Below are 14,452 nucleotides of genomic sequence, written 5' to 3'. Positions count from 1 at the left end.
CACATTGTACGGCAAAAAGTTACTCTCAGTGTATGGCGGTCTGTTGCATCGCGCTATTAGGATGGTTATATCAACCGTTGCTTTTGGAGATAAGAATTGACAGAGTCATCAGAAAATGCAGTCTTTTAATGGGGTTGGAAGTAAGACGGATGGCTCCTGTATTTCTACGGATAAAAGTGATGATGGATAATTTTCACTTCACCGGTTTGTTTACAATTAGGCCTATACTAGGTTCGTTAATATTGTCGCTTTTCTGTAAAATTGACACAGCGCGCCCAGGGCCCCAAGTGACTTACTGGTGGCTATAATAAAAAACGACAGAAGCTCTCCTTGGAGTGTTTTTTGGCTAATTTTTGCAAAACCGGATATCTTTTAAAAGGACATTTCTATTATTTGGAAATACCTCATCAATTTATTTTGAGGCTATAAAGCTCAAATTCAGCTAGATATCGATATAAATCTTTGTTATTTTTTCGAATCTTCTACAAATTTTAATGCAGCGATAATTAAGTTCTTTACAAAAAATAAGAAACCAAAATAAGATAAAGTACAGAAATAATTAAAACACTGTTTAACAGTTTTATATACAAATCCAGACGCGACTGATATCAGCTTATTCTTTATAATCCGGCTACACTTTTCCGAGTTACGCAGGTTTGAGAACGTGACTTAGCCCCAGGTACACGTGGGAGGAAACAACGGACAAAACCTGTCTTCGGTTCCTTTTCCCGCAGATTATTAAATTGTTTTGTGAAGGAATTGCAGAAATTGTTCAACACAATCACTCTTTGATAGATCAAATCTCCCTAACGCACCTTGGACTTTCTGATCGGTTTTTTGCAGGTATTAGGAACTCCAATAAAAAAACAAGAGGAATATCTAACCACTGAACAGTTTATTAGCCAAAAGCTAAAAATGTAGAAAACATCTAGTAAGGAGATTACAACGTGGAAACGTACAATAAAAAAATGTCACACCATGATCTTAGATCAAAGAAGTAATCAATTGTTAGAAAACATAAACCAAACCTGTTTGAAAACAAAATAACAATTTATAAATCAATGATTTCCTTCTGACAGTAGTTGGTATTTAGATAATTGGAAAGTCTGTAGAACCATCAAACAGCACCCTGTTCCTCGGCATGTTCACTGTCAACGGCTACCTTGTTGGAGAATGCTCGCACCGAAGATTGGGTGCTGTTGTTTGAATGAGGCACTTCACCATAAGCACTTGGATTCGTAACTGCCTTCAAAGGATTGTCAGATAAATTTTTCGCTCTTGCTGTGTCATCAAGCTGGATCCCTGTACCGACATGGTTCTTCCGTTGATTTTTCTTCCATACGATAAATACGATAATTCCAATGATGATAATTAAAAGCAAGCCTGCTACTGATAAGCCTACAATCAGACCAATGTTGTTACCCTCTTTTTCACATCTGTTGCCTGAGTAGCCACTGGCACACCTGCAAACCCTGTAGTTTGGTCCACGCTCACATTTGCCGCTGTTTAAGCAGAATGAGGGACTGCAGTCGACCTCGCAGGTTGATACTGAAGACGGCCTGTAGTAACCTTGAATACAGGCACAGTATCCGTGGGTGGCATTGCTTTTGCACTCCTGCTTCGCGCCACAATTGCCAACCAGTCTACAGTGGTCTGTTGAGGCAAATTGAGACAAAAAATTAACGTGCAAAAGAGATATACTTCTGTGATAAAAACCCCAGAAACCCAGAAGGAACCAATACACCTTCTGTGATAAAAAACCAAGCTTAAGAAAAACAGTGATTATAACAGATTTTCTCTTAATAGAATACACTTTCCGATCATAGAGAGTCGAAAGCTTTACATTATTTACAGGTATAGCTAAAAGCTTAAGAGAGATACAAATAGCTGGCTGGCAAATCAGGCTTAATTATTAAATTGAAATAAAACTTGATACTGGGGGTTAAAGGAAAGGACCTTACCAACGATTGTGTATGAAGAATCAACTGACAGAGATCCAACAGAACCGGATGCGATGGCATTTCTGAGCTTGCCCAGAGGGTCGGACACTAATGTAGAGAAGACCAAATCAGCAAAGGCTATGACACTTCCATTCCTGTTGACAACAAGGGACATTAAATAGCGCTGCAACCATTTTTAAGTTATACTTGAAGCGACGTTTTATCAACGTTTGTATATTTAAGTCATTCACGTGATATATCAACGATGAAAATTGAAACGATCGGTATCCTTTGATTCAATAAACTTCGATACCTATGCACAAAATTGCTGTCTCTTCTTTATGTTAAATGATACAAATGTTTCGTATAAATCAGCAGCTAATTGGAAATTAACAACCCTACCATTTCATCAATTTTCAGCTGTAATTCAACGCAATACTTAAGAAGCTTCAAGTTCCTTTGAAGTAAAAGGCTAGCAGTATTGCCAATCACGTTGCTGCTTGTCCAGCATTCACGACACAACAACGAAGGTAAAAGAACGCTTTATAACAATTCAGACAAAAGATAATATTGATAATTCATTTAAATCTTCAAATTTACGAAGCAATATAGAAGTCGTATCGTAGTCGTATCGTAGTCATGTTGTAGTCGTATTGTAGACGTACTGTAGTCGTATTGCGGTAATATTGTGGTCGTATTGTGGTCATATTCTGGTCGTATTGTGGTTATATTGCGTGTAAGGGATTAACAGCAGCAGAACATACCTGAACTGGTTGATTTTGACAGACAAGAAGCCTTCTTCGGCGGCATATATTTTCTCTACCTAGAATTAAGATATCATAGGCTTATGAAGTCAATATATGATGTCAGACTTACAAATGAGATTATTGAGATGTCAATAATATAAGCCAAATTGTATCGCTGGCAGAATATAGTTCACAGGACATTATCTTTAGGGAGATCTTTCCATCTGTGATGCACTGAACATGCTGAATGCACAGAACTGATTATGACCGTATTTAAGTTTAATTGAAAGTGTATTAAGTTCTTGCATTTGTGAAAAACTCCTCTGCTTTTAGAAGGGTTTCACAGGTCTAGCCAGATAGGAGAGATCAGTTGTTTCGTGTGTAATTACAGCCATTGCATTAAACCAGCAAGACTCAGGTTTTTAATAATATAACAAGCTCTGTAAGGTTAAAGCAATTAATTTGTATACTCACTTCTTTGGAAATCTTTGATATCAAAATTCTGAATTCTGAACTGTTGACATCCGACAGCTTGGAGTTCCAAACTTCTCCTGTGAACCGGATTCCTACGCTTTCCTTCTTTGTGCTTTGCAGAGCTGTACCAATTCAAATCAAATTAGTAATTATCCTTCTTGTCATTATCACTATATTGATTAATCACATCAAGATAAATTTTGACTTGGCCAAAAGCGTCCAGTTGTATCGTATCGTTTTGCTATCACTTTGTTCTTGTAGAAAATTTTGAAGACGAGAATCAATTCAATTCAAGAAAAATTCAATTCAATTAAGAATAACGGTATAGCAGCTTAATTTTGTTTGCGGTGTCTTTTATAAAATGTAAGTGTAACTTTTGAGTGGAATATATATGTAGAAAAGTAGATAAAACATTTACTGAAACTATTTGTTTCATAATATACTTACAGATGCAGTTGCTGGATGAAACACTTTCTGGCATTTTAGTTGTTCTTCCACTTGTACAGGCATTACAATGTGGCAAAAGCAAATCCTCCCTGAAAAAGCCAGTTTGGCAAGCCATACATTTCATTCCATCTTTCGATACTTCTTTTCCACGTGGACAAACAGCTACAACGTATAAACAGAAAAGATTTGTGATAGCTTGCTTGATTGAAATTTCTAGTTATAGCACAAGAAACAAAAGAAATCTCGACATCCCAAAATTTAAGCTTGAGAATACAAAAAAGGATTCCACTTCTCTGGGTATAAACAGAAACTTCCTTAAGGCTTGCTAGGATAGCAGAAATAAAAAATTCATGGAATGCATTAAATATTATAATGATTATGATGAAGAAATTATATAACATCAATACCTTTGCAAGATGAAGAGCTTTTAGCTCCTAGAATGTATGTTGTTTTTGTAACTTCTCCAGTCACCAGGCAAGGAACACAGCTCGTTTGATTCGCAGCGTCCCTGTAGCTTCCACGAGGACACAACTGGCATGCATCACCAGTTATCAACTCAGAGCCTAGGCCACATTTCACTGTACGATGAGATGCACTGATTAGCTAATTATAATTAATAGCCTAACCTGAACAAATAGGAATAGACCATCTCTAAGTTCGCGACGTCATGATTGAAGTTTCAATTCCTCAGGTAGGGCAAAACAGCTAAAAATTCATGGTAGATAGAGGCCGCTTTATGGCCGTGTGACTTCGTAAAGGGCCTCTCCAGCCAAATTTTGCACTTGCATTTTATTGGCTAATCTAAGGGAGTTGAACCTGCTGATCACGAATTCGTTATTTGTTTTTCGATATTTTTTACAGTTTGTGAGATATAAGCTCTTGCATTTCGATAATTGAATTGAACTAACTGACAAAAATTTTTCGGTTCGGTGACACTGTGACGCAATTTTGACGTCACATTGTATTTCGTTAGTCTCGCCTCAAACCGAATCGAACGACAGCGATTCCCAAATTGAACACTGCAAGTGATGGTACTCTCAGCTCTGTCTCACCGGCATTTAGTTTGAGCATTTCAGATATCAATTCTGAAGCCTTTAGTTGTTCATCGTTTTTGGAGAACAACTGAAGTGTCAATTTCGATTAATTATACGCGAGGGAAGAGCTTGAACAGGTAGCCGTAGCTTTGTGGGCCTAAACATGTGACCAAAACAAAGTCGTGACACAGCATGGACACATTCCGACTCGCAAACTTAGAATGATTGTAAACATTAGATATTTTTCGATCCTAAAAAGCTTCTGCTGTAAATTAAGGTGCAGTTATCAATGGGTGACCATGACTTCTTCACGATTTGGTGGAAGATATACGAAATTCATGGCGAACAAGTGCCGCACATTGTGACGTCAGAATGTCACCAAACTGATTCGGCTTTTGTTGTTTTTTCTCGGAAAGGTGCAACTTTAAAGCCTTATAACTTCTAAACTAATTGATATTTGCAAAAACAACGACTTTGCCATAATACACGCACCAGATTTTTTTTTGGCTGGAGAGGCTCTTTAAAGGCTTTGGTTCAAAACTTTATGAACCAGGCCAGAATAAAAGTGATTCGGTAGCAAACTTTAAATCTTTTATTGACCATATGTCGCCTAATTTTGAATATAAAGTTTGCTTTTCGAGAGATATTTATGCCGTTGAATCCCCCCCCCCCTTGGGAGGTAGGCTTAGTCAAAATATGACGGTAACCACTTTAAAGCAGCCGTCTCATCTTTGCTATAAGTTTGTCTTTGTTTGATGCACACGTTCCGAAAACACTATATTGTACAAAGAACAAACTTTTTAATGTGTACTGCTCGGTAAGAAACTGTCATCTCAATATCATAGTTATCATAATAAACTTCCTTAATCGCAGAACTTTCATTTAAAAGAAATATTCAATATTTATTACAGATATCACTGCTAAAAGGGTAACAAACTAAGCTATCATTTGTTTGACTTAAACAAAAAAGACCTACACATTCAGAAATATATTAATTTGTACTTGCCTACACATTCAGAAACATTTTTGGCTCCAAGACTAGAAGACCTTCCACTAGGGCAATAATCACATTGCATTTTGCCAGTATTTTCCTGGTAGAATCCCTCAGGACAAAGCTGACACCTGTCTGCAGTCATGCTAAAGAAACTTCCAGCGGTACAGATTTCTACAGATTAAACAAACGATAAGAAAAAGTGAAAAATAACTGGTTTCGAGATGGGACCATGAATGTAGGAAGAGTAGCAGCTCAGTGGCAAGAAGTACCATTATTATAATATTATTCTATGCAAATCTGTTAATAAGAATTATTAAGGATTGTAAGAACGTAAGTATACAATTTTAGAGTGTATACTCTACATATAGCATCATGTCGAATTAAAGAACCATGAGAAACTAATAAAAAAATTATGGAGAAAGGAAATATTGGAAGAAAGTTGAGCATATGTCAAAAAATAGTGCTTCAAATTTAATTATTCACGATAAAAATGGGACACAAACCTTTACAGGCAGAGCTGTGATTGGAAGCAACATTGAATGTTGTAGTTCCAAAAGGACACGCTGTACAGTTGGTCCAACCAGCCATTTGTTGATATAAGCCAATGGGACAATCGATACATTCATTGCCTGTCACATTGTAGTATGTTCCAGCTGGGCAAATAACTAACAAAAAGGAGAAAAATAGTTTAATGGTACAAAACCTAGGCAATTAATGGTATTCACTGATTTTTGACAAAAAACTGATAGCATCTTTTGAAATGCTGAGGTACAGTTTGCAAATAATTGACAGTTGACAATTTGAGACTAGACTGAGTCATTTCAAAAACTGGCTGTTGCTTAAAAAAAGACAAAAATGTGGTCAAAGATGTCCTTATCATGAAAAATAGTGATTAACTTCAAAAGCTTGATACTATTTTCTCAAATGTATCCACACTAAGAATATGTATGACACTGCTCCCTGATCCTTGGAGCCAGTGGCAAAGCCAGGTTTGGAGGGACAATCAGGCTAAGATAGGAGCATGCCACGCCCTGTTGACTACGCCCAACAATAAGCGCCTTACTATGATTTCTGAAACACAAACTTATTGTAGTTGGTAAATTCACGAGGCAGACACAGAAAAAATCTAGCATTCACAAGTTTCGACTACGTCTATATGAACACGCCCAATAATTTTCAGTCAAATTTTTCTATGATCTCAGAATCGAAGTTTTTGCTTCTACAAATGAGATCAAATGGAGCTATTTGAGAGATCAGTCGCTTGAAGATGTATTTTCCTCATATTAAGTTTTAGGATAAGGAAACTTAACTAACAACATAAATTACTAACACTTTTCTAACAGCATAAATTAAATAAGGATCCCAAGGCTCAAAGTTTTGAGAAATTCACGAACACATGACAATTTATGCGCAAGAAATATGCTTAATTAACTTTAAGACTGACTTATTTCCATTTGGACTGTTTTTCAATTGATTACTTTTATATATGCAAAAACGAGACTTCAAACACTATAATGAAGCTGATAGCTCCCAAATATCCCCGTATAATATCGGTTTTCGAAATCAGCACCCTGGAATTGACCAAAAGCACATGGTCCCATTTACTTCGCTCCCGGGCTACCATTTCCCTATTCTCCGCCTCGTCTATTAATCCGACAATCTGGTTTCACAGACCTAGTTTCCACTCTGTTAAATTTACTAAAGTTCTTTCAAATAAGTCCACCGGAACGAGGTCCGGGTGCACTGAGCCAGACTCTCTTACTTTATATGAAAGTGAGTCTGGTACCCAGGGTAACTAAGGTCACGCATAACAGCGAATTCATAAACATCGGTATAAAATTAAGCGACGAGTTAAAAAGTTCTTTGGAAGAAGATTCATGGTGAGTTAGCGAAAGAAACACTTTTTGCAATTTGTTTCTATCTTCAAAATAAAACGATCTGGAACACAATCAAAATACTATCAGGAACGCAATAATCTAATCTGAAGTCTAGTGTGAAGGACGGCTCTGTTGCGAAAACGAAATCCAAAAATTTAATTTCCTAGCCAAAATTCGCTATGTCCGTATCAAAGTCAATAATGGAATACTCACTGCATTTTTTATTCTGAGATTGGAGGATGCTTCCCTGGGGACACTTTATAGACACAGTTGTTTCGAGGTCGTTGTTTGTGGAATTGATGGTGACGTCATTGACCGATATCGTCATGTTGAACTGCCCGTTTTTAAGACCACTCTGAACTTGCTGTGTGTAGTTCTCTCCACTGGTGGTGTTCACCGGGAAGTCTGCTGTAATTGTTGCAACCGAGCCACCCGTGCTTCTTCGCCGTCTCGATACACTGTCACATTTGATGCTTATTTGACTGAAGTCGCAGCTAAATCCACAAATAGGGAAATATTTCTGAATCGTTTGGATTTTGGCTTCAAATTCTCTTCGGAATTGTGCAATGAATTGTGCAGTACATGAGCTGGCTGAATAGGTTACTCGGTTCGACGTTGTTGTTGCTGCAGATGCAGTTGCTGTTTAAGAAGCACAATTCAAATATTACTAATTACTAAGCAAAATTTTCTAAGAAGTCATAAAGCAGATCGAAGATCAGAAGGCACATAAGTATTCAAAATCACTTATTTCCCAGGGATATCAGCTATGGTCTTTTCAATTTGAAGTGAGAGCTTCAGCTACGGATTTCAACAATAGAGGTAACGAGGGTTACAGTGGAATTTCTGCGGAAGGACGAGCGGGATTTCTAGTGAATTTGAGTTTGCCCGAACCCATGTATTCTTTGTTTAACGACAGCTATCCCTGAAAGCAATTGAAAATACTCACCTGCGCAGGTAGGTAGTAAATTCTGAGGGTTATCTGGGTATGACGGTGGGCCATGACTCCATGTTCCATTTTGCCCACAAGAATAGTATGGCGGGTAACGCACTGCAAATGCGTGGCTCGGATGACATTTTGCATCACAAAATTTTCCATAATCCCAGCTTCCACAAAATGCAGCACCGTTAAGCGGGGGATTTAAGGGTGGACAGTTGAAACCTGAAATATAGTTAAAAAGGATGTTAAATTCATTTGTATGATAAAAAAGTTATCATTGCACAAGTGTCAAAAAAGTTATCAAAACAAAAAGCTGAACTTTTTTTCATCACCAACTTTACATGGCAGCAATGTCAGTGGATTGATGGCGGGGAGGGGGGCAATGAGGGCTGCTGATCAAATATAAGGGGCGCCAAAATGAATTTTCAACTTATAGGGGCGTCGAAAGCACTCTAGCCAGAAAGCTAACAGGAAAGGACAATTTACATAAAAGTACTCTACAATACTAAAGGCGGACATTGTATAAAAATCCACGATAACTCGGTTCGAAGAGAACAAGAATCTTGCAACATACCGCTTTTTTTTCTTACCAACATTGATGCGCTTAACAACGATGGTCAAATACCATCTCAAGACACCACACTAAATCTAAATGATTTTTGTACATATCGGATACCAGGGGCGTACCGAGGTAGGGAGGCGGAGTGGCTTTTTTAATCGACACAATGTATTTTGGAGGATGATGTCAGCAACTAACAAATTTCAGGTAATTTTTTTCTGTAAGGCAATTTCGTAGTAAACCCAAACAAGGCCTGCCTCACAACGGCCTTTTGCCATCTTTTGTAGAAAGCTTATGGGTATTTTCCAGGATGCAATATTTGGGTGCATTTTCTGACCATCCCTAGCACGGCCTTCTCTGAACTCCTGCACGGTCTTACCGCCCCCTTCCTACTCCAAACCTTCCTCAGTAATGACGTCCCTGGCTATTATTGTTGTGCAGTATGGTGATACAGCCGCTACAGCAATACTACAAAATACTGTTAGATTTTACAAAAATTAGCATTCTCTATTTGAAGTACTGGTAGAGAATCTACAGCGTCTTGTCAGTAATTGACTAGGCCTCTCCTCTCATTCGGAAGTCTTTCGGTATGCCACAGATTGAAAGATTACAGTGCTAGGTTTAGATCAGCGTGCTTCCGAACTCTTTTACCTTTCGGCATATTTCCGAAATTTTGAAGGAAAATTTAAAGATGGCTAAATGAGGGGCACCATGTTGACTCTTTGAATGCCCCGCCCACCCCTCTCCCTGCGATCTCATCCCCAGCAGGCCACTGACCAACATTATCATAAAAAACAGCAACAGAACAACAACAACGACTATAACAACAACAACATCACAACAAAGCAGCCAAAAGAGTTCTAATTTTATGACGTCTTCATTCTAATGAAGACGTCATAAAATCTTTTATAACAAATTTTGAATTTAGATTCCCAAACCTGAAAGAGTACGATGGAATATTTCTTATAGAATTTTAACCACATAACATAAAAAAATTACCAAGAAATACTTCAAATGGTGCAAAATCAGTCAAATGATTTACGATTTGGCTGAGATATGGCCAAATTTATACTGGCTCTTTCCCAACTTTGAAAACCGAGCCCAAATATGAGTGGTTCTTGATTCTTTAGCAGAGTGGTTCTTTAGCAAACTTAAAATTTTTGATTAGCAATATCTCAACCAATTTTAGACAAATTTGACTGATTTTGCATATTTGGAAGTACTTGGTGGGGATTTTTATGTTACATAGTTAAAATTCCAATATTCTAGAAATAGGATTTTGGTGACATCACATTTTAAAACTCTATAAAAATAAAAGAAACAAAACGGCCTCTGAACAGTAAAATGTGTAATTGCCAACTGTGTAAACTTACGTATGACGTAAAGGTCAAACGTGCAGGATGCAGAGTTGCCAGAAGCATCGCTTGCAACGTAAGTAACAATGTAATCTCCCCAAGCCATGAAAGATCCGGAGCGGTGAGAAGCTCTGATGGTAGCAACCACTTTATTGTCACTGAATATAGGCTCTGTCCATGTGACAACGGAAACTCTGTTTGGTGTTACCACTTGGGTTACATTTGGGCACCTGGAGACCTTTGGTGGCTCCTTGTCTAAAAAGACAAATTAAATTTCATTGTCGGGAAGTTATTTATCGCTGTATTGTTACTAAACCGGTTTAAGCAGGAACTTAGAGACAGCTTAGAGACTGAGAGAACCTTCGTGCAATGTAGATAAAAAAACCAAACGTTCGTCAACGAGATAAGTGAAACACAATCTACGTTTAATTTCTGCTTGTTATCCATCTTATTTATGCTTGTTTATGCTTGTTGATTGCTTGCAGTTCTAGTATTAGAGTTTGTTTCTGTTCATGTTGCGTGACTTCCTTTTTTTGGTGCTACGAGTCTTCAAGTTAATCAAGAAATTTAAATGGAAACTAATTATATTTATAAAAACTTTATTCATCGATTAGCACTCTCCTCAGATCAAAATGAAAAGAAAAAGATTGATCTATGCTGGGGTCAAGAGAAACATTATGAATAATTCCAGAACAAGATCAGGCTGCTTAAACTGAGAAGTCCACTGCGGAAAAAGAAACGACGGAAAACAGCATCTTAACAAGCGAAAGAAGCTCTACAAAAAATGTAAAAATTGCTTTCGTTTCATATGACCTAAATGGTCGAGGGAGACATCATGAGACAATTCCAGAATTATTTGAGGCTGATTTCAAACCAACGGATTCTGCTGATTTCAAGAGTTACCTGTTCAATCGATTTCGTACAAAATATGTTAAACTAACCAATTTCAGTCTCACAGAACTGGCCTATGAAAGATGGCGGACACGTGTTGCTACCACATGTTGCTGGCTCCATGATCGTAACATTGGGTCCTTTAAATCCATTGAGGTGAATCCACGAACGCAGCGTGTCTGCAATTAGAGTGGAAAGCACATCGAAAAACTTCATCAGGGCACCAAGGGGATGAGTACAAATATTAAAAGTTGACAAATGTGACCTTATATGAATCATCCAAAAAAACATTTAAATGAAATTCAATTCGTATGCTAAGTGCACGGCATAGTAGATACAGATCCAGGGAAAACAACATAAGAAAGATAGTGAGAAGAGAATCGAATAAGATGATTTTACGTAGAAAACAGGGACAAAACGATTGGTGAGATATTGTAAAGCAATGCAGCCGTATGCCAACAGCATTATAGTGTTAAAAAAGCTCTAAAAACACCCTTTAACTTACTCAGCCATTGTCAAATATATTACGGTAAAAGAAAAATTAAAAAAGCACTCCATCGTTATATGAGAACAAAAAGCAGATTGCAAGTTTCTATTCGTCTTGTACACTAACTTGAATAGCAAAATGGCATACTTGTGAGATTTGAAGAACAGTTTGCTGTCAAGGCAGATCTTTCAGCAGAGCTCAGGACTCTATTCCAAATGCCAACCTGGCCAATTTCACCCGCAAAGGAGTTGCTTAGAACTGACCCCATGTTCGACATTTCCTGACCGAGTATTAGCATGCCTTTTGGGTCAAATAGTTTTCTATTTTTCATGCCGTTTTCAATCGAGTTAAAAACAACCCTGAAATAAAAAAATGTTTTACAACTAAGGCATGTGAACCGAAATTGCATCTTTTTTTTAAAAGAGCAGTGTTGATGGCTTATCCATCAGAAATCTCAAAAGAAAAGAAGATGTATGATAAAGCTTAGGGCTGACAGTTGAAAATAAATAATACTTCAGATATATGACAATCTTTCGGCTTAAAAAGGTTTAAAGCGAGGTCAATGTCAAAAATACTTTGGTTTGGTACAAGCTACACTTACTCTGTATCCTTGTAGACTTGCACGCTTCCACTTGTTGGTTCAATTGATACAATAACGTGGTGCCATAGACCGTCATTCAAAGGCTTTGCAAACGGATGAGTCACCCGACTGCCATTCGATGGAGTAAATCGTACGAATCTATCTTGGATTTCAAGCAAAATATCATGATATGATGTGTTGACCATGTTTGTTAGCATTAAGAATGTGCCAGCCGAGGTCTTTCCAAGGAAACGCACCCAGCTTGCTACTGTAATCGCCGGTACACTGCTGAAGTTCATGTAACTCAAATAAGAGCCACTTCCGCCATGGAAACGAAGGTCAAACCTCGGTGATTTCGCTGTGTTAAATACAATGCAGCATTTAGTAAACAGTAAAACGCACAAGAAAAAATAAATCTTCATTGCTAAGTTACAAATGACGCACTGCTAAACTTGCAAAAGATTTGACGATTGGGACGAGAATTATCACAATTGAAGTGCATAATAACAGCAGCAACAACAACAACAATAGAAGCAACAACAACAACAGCAGCAGTAACATATTATATAAAAGATGGATTACCTTTCTGGCATCTTTGCCCAGTATGTGTAATTGGGCATTGGCATCGGAAGGAGTTGATGCCATCTAAGCAGACACCGTCATTAAGGCATGGAAGAGAGCCATTACGTACAATGCAGTCATCAATATTGATTTCACAATTCGAACCAGAAAAGCCTAGCGTGCAGTTACAAGTGTATGCTGCAACCTGTGGAGATATAAAAATAGCTTTTTGAATGAGATCTTTGACTTTTGTAGGCATGAAGCTGATTTGAAATCACCACTTTCTATTTAAAATAGTTTGCATGTCAATAATAAAATTGGAACTTCTTACGATTCAATTACTTATCAAAACTGTTTTAAATGGAATGTTCAGAGCAGTTCTTCCTTGGAATATTTTATATGTTCAATGGAAAATTGCTAATTTGTACCAGGTCAACGCAAGTTCCTCCATTCTGGCATGGATTCGATGCACACTCATTAATCTCGGTTCCGCAAGTGTCACCCATATATCCATCGGTACAATTACACTTGAACGAGGCTGAATCTTTTACATTCATGCATGTACTGTTGTACAAACAGGGATTTGGCGTGCAGTAGTCTATCTCAATCTCGCATGATCGTCCTCTGTAAGAGATAAAACTTTCAATTTGACGACAATAGCTATGAGGTGATAACAATATAGCCCTACTCACTCTCAGCTGAAAGCAGCAATTACAGAAATCAATTTGACGCTAAATTTTCACAAACAAAAGCCTCAGTCAAAGCAGCAAAATCGGAATAAATATTATGTAACACACTTTCATGTAACAAAGCATTTGCAAACCCAGTAGTTACAGCATAAAAAGACTTCAAGGCAATTAGGATAATTCCTCCCTTTGTTATTGGTCTGCTAGGTTCCTGATATAAAATGCTCAAAAGAAAATTCTTGGTGGAAGCAGCAATCACGAGTTCTTAAGGATCTATTTCCAAGTAGAACACGGCGTCGAATGAGACTTGATATAGCAGTTCCTTTTGGTATAAATGCTTTAGTTCATTTACTTTTGATATTAACACAGTACCTACCTATACCCTGGTTTGCAGTTACAGTAAACTCCATTGCTTAGGTCTGTGCAGTTGTAAGCATTTCCACGGCATGAATTTGGGCTACATTCATTGACGTCAGTCTCACAGTTTACACCTGTATATCCTGGCGCACATGTGCAGTTATAGCCATTAACGAAATCCGTACAATTCCCAGAATTCTGACACGGAAGTGACGCGCAGTCGTCGATATTATGATCGCAGTCTTTCCCAGTGAAACCAGCCATACAATCACATCTATCAAATAAATGGTATACCAATGACCGATTTAATACAATTAGCATATCTCAGCAAAATAATTCAGTTAGCTTGAAAAATAAGCTGTATTCGTAAAAACGACAAAAATATATGAAAGTAAAATTAGACTTTTGTTTATGAGGCAACAACAAGGTTCGGCAAACAGGAGACTAAACCACACTATCACTTGCGCTGGTCTTGGCAAAATGTAAAGACTTCACTGCTAACAATTAAAAAAATAAAATCACTGCTG

At 37.6% G+C, this 14,452-nt stretch overlaps 1 protein-coding gene across 3 annotated transcripts in view; it reads right to left on the bottom strand.

Moving 5' to 3' along the window:
• Positions 1 to 224: 224 nt before the first annotated feature.
• LOC135693050 (uncharacterized) overlaps positions 225 to 14,452 on the bottom strand; it is a 71,612-nt gene continuing 57,384 nt past the window's right edge. For all 3 annotated transcript variants that reach the window (XM_089116007.1, XM_089116008.1, XM_089116009.1), the window contains 17 exons: positions 13,945 to 14,199; positions 13,311 to 13,506; positions 12,904 to 13,087; positions 12,343 to 12,679; positions 11,889 to 12,100; positions 11,305 to 11,433; positions 10,382 to 10,618; positions 8,459 to 8,671; positions 7,726 to 8,151; positions 6,139 to 6,300; positions 5,648 to 5,806; positions 4,015 to 4,185; positions 3,608 to 3,769; positions 3,161 to 3,282; positions 2,705 to 2,763; positions 1,962 to 2,095; positions 225 to 1,653 (listed from right to left, as the gene is read on the bottom strand). In XM_089116007.1, the coding sequence (XP_088972133.1) occupies positions 1,118 to 1,653; positions 1,962 to 2,095; positions 2,705 to 2,763; positions 3,161 to 3,282; positions 3,608 to 3,769; positions 4,015 to 4,185; positions 5,648 to 5,806; positions 6,139 to 6,300; positions 7,726 to 8,151; positions 8,459 to 8,671; positions 10,382 to 10,618; positions 11,305 to 11,433; positions 11,889 to 12,100; positions 12,343 to 12,679; positions 12,904 to 13,087; positions 13,311 to 13,506; positions 13,945 to 14,199 (3,694 nt within the window). In that variant the 3' untranslated portion in view covers positions 225 to 1,117. The remainder of the gene's footprint in view (positions 1,654 to 1,961; positions 2,096 to 2,704; positions 2,764 to 3,160; positions 3,283 to 3,607; positions 3,770 to 4,014; positions 4,186 to 5,647; positions 5,807 to 6,138; positions 6,301 to 7,725; positions 8,152 to 8,458; positions 8,672 to 10,381; positions 10,619 to 11,304; positions 11,434 to 11,888; positions 12,101 to 12,342; positions 12,680 to 12,903; positions 13,088 to 13,310; positions 13,507 to 13,944; positions 14,200 to 14,452) is intronic.

Source organism: Rhopilema esculentum, chromosome 4 (assembly GCF_057945365.1).
Source record: "Rhopilema esculentum isolate cy_ngs chromosome 4, ASM5794536v1, whole genome shotgun sequence".
NCBI lineage: Eukaryota > Metazoa > Cnidaria > Scyphozoa > Rhizostomeae > Rhizostomatidae > Rhopilema > Rhopilema esculentum.
The sequence above is the reverse complement of the archived record's forward strand: the minus strand, read 5'-3'. Positions and strand labels throughout refer to the sequence as shown.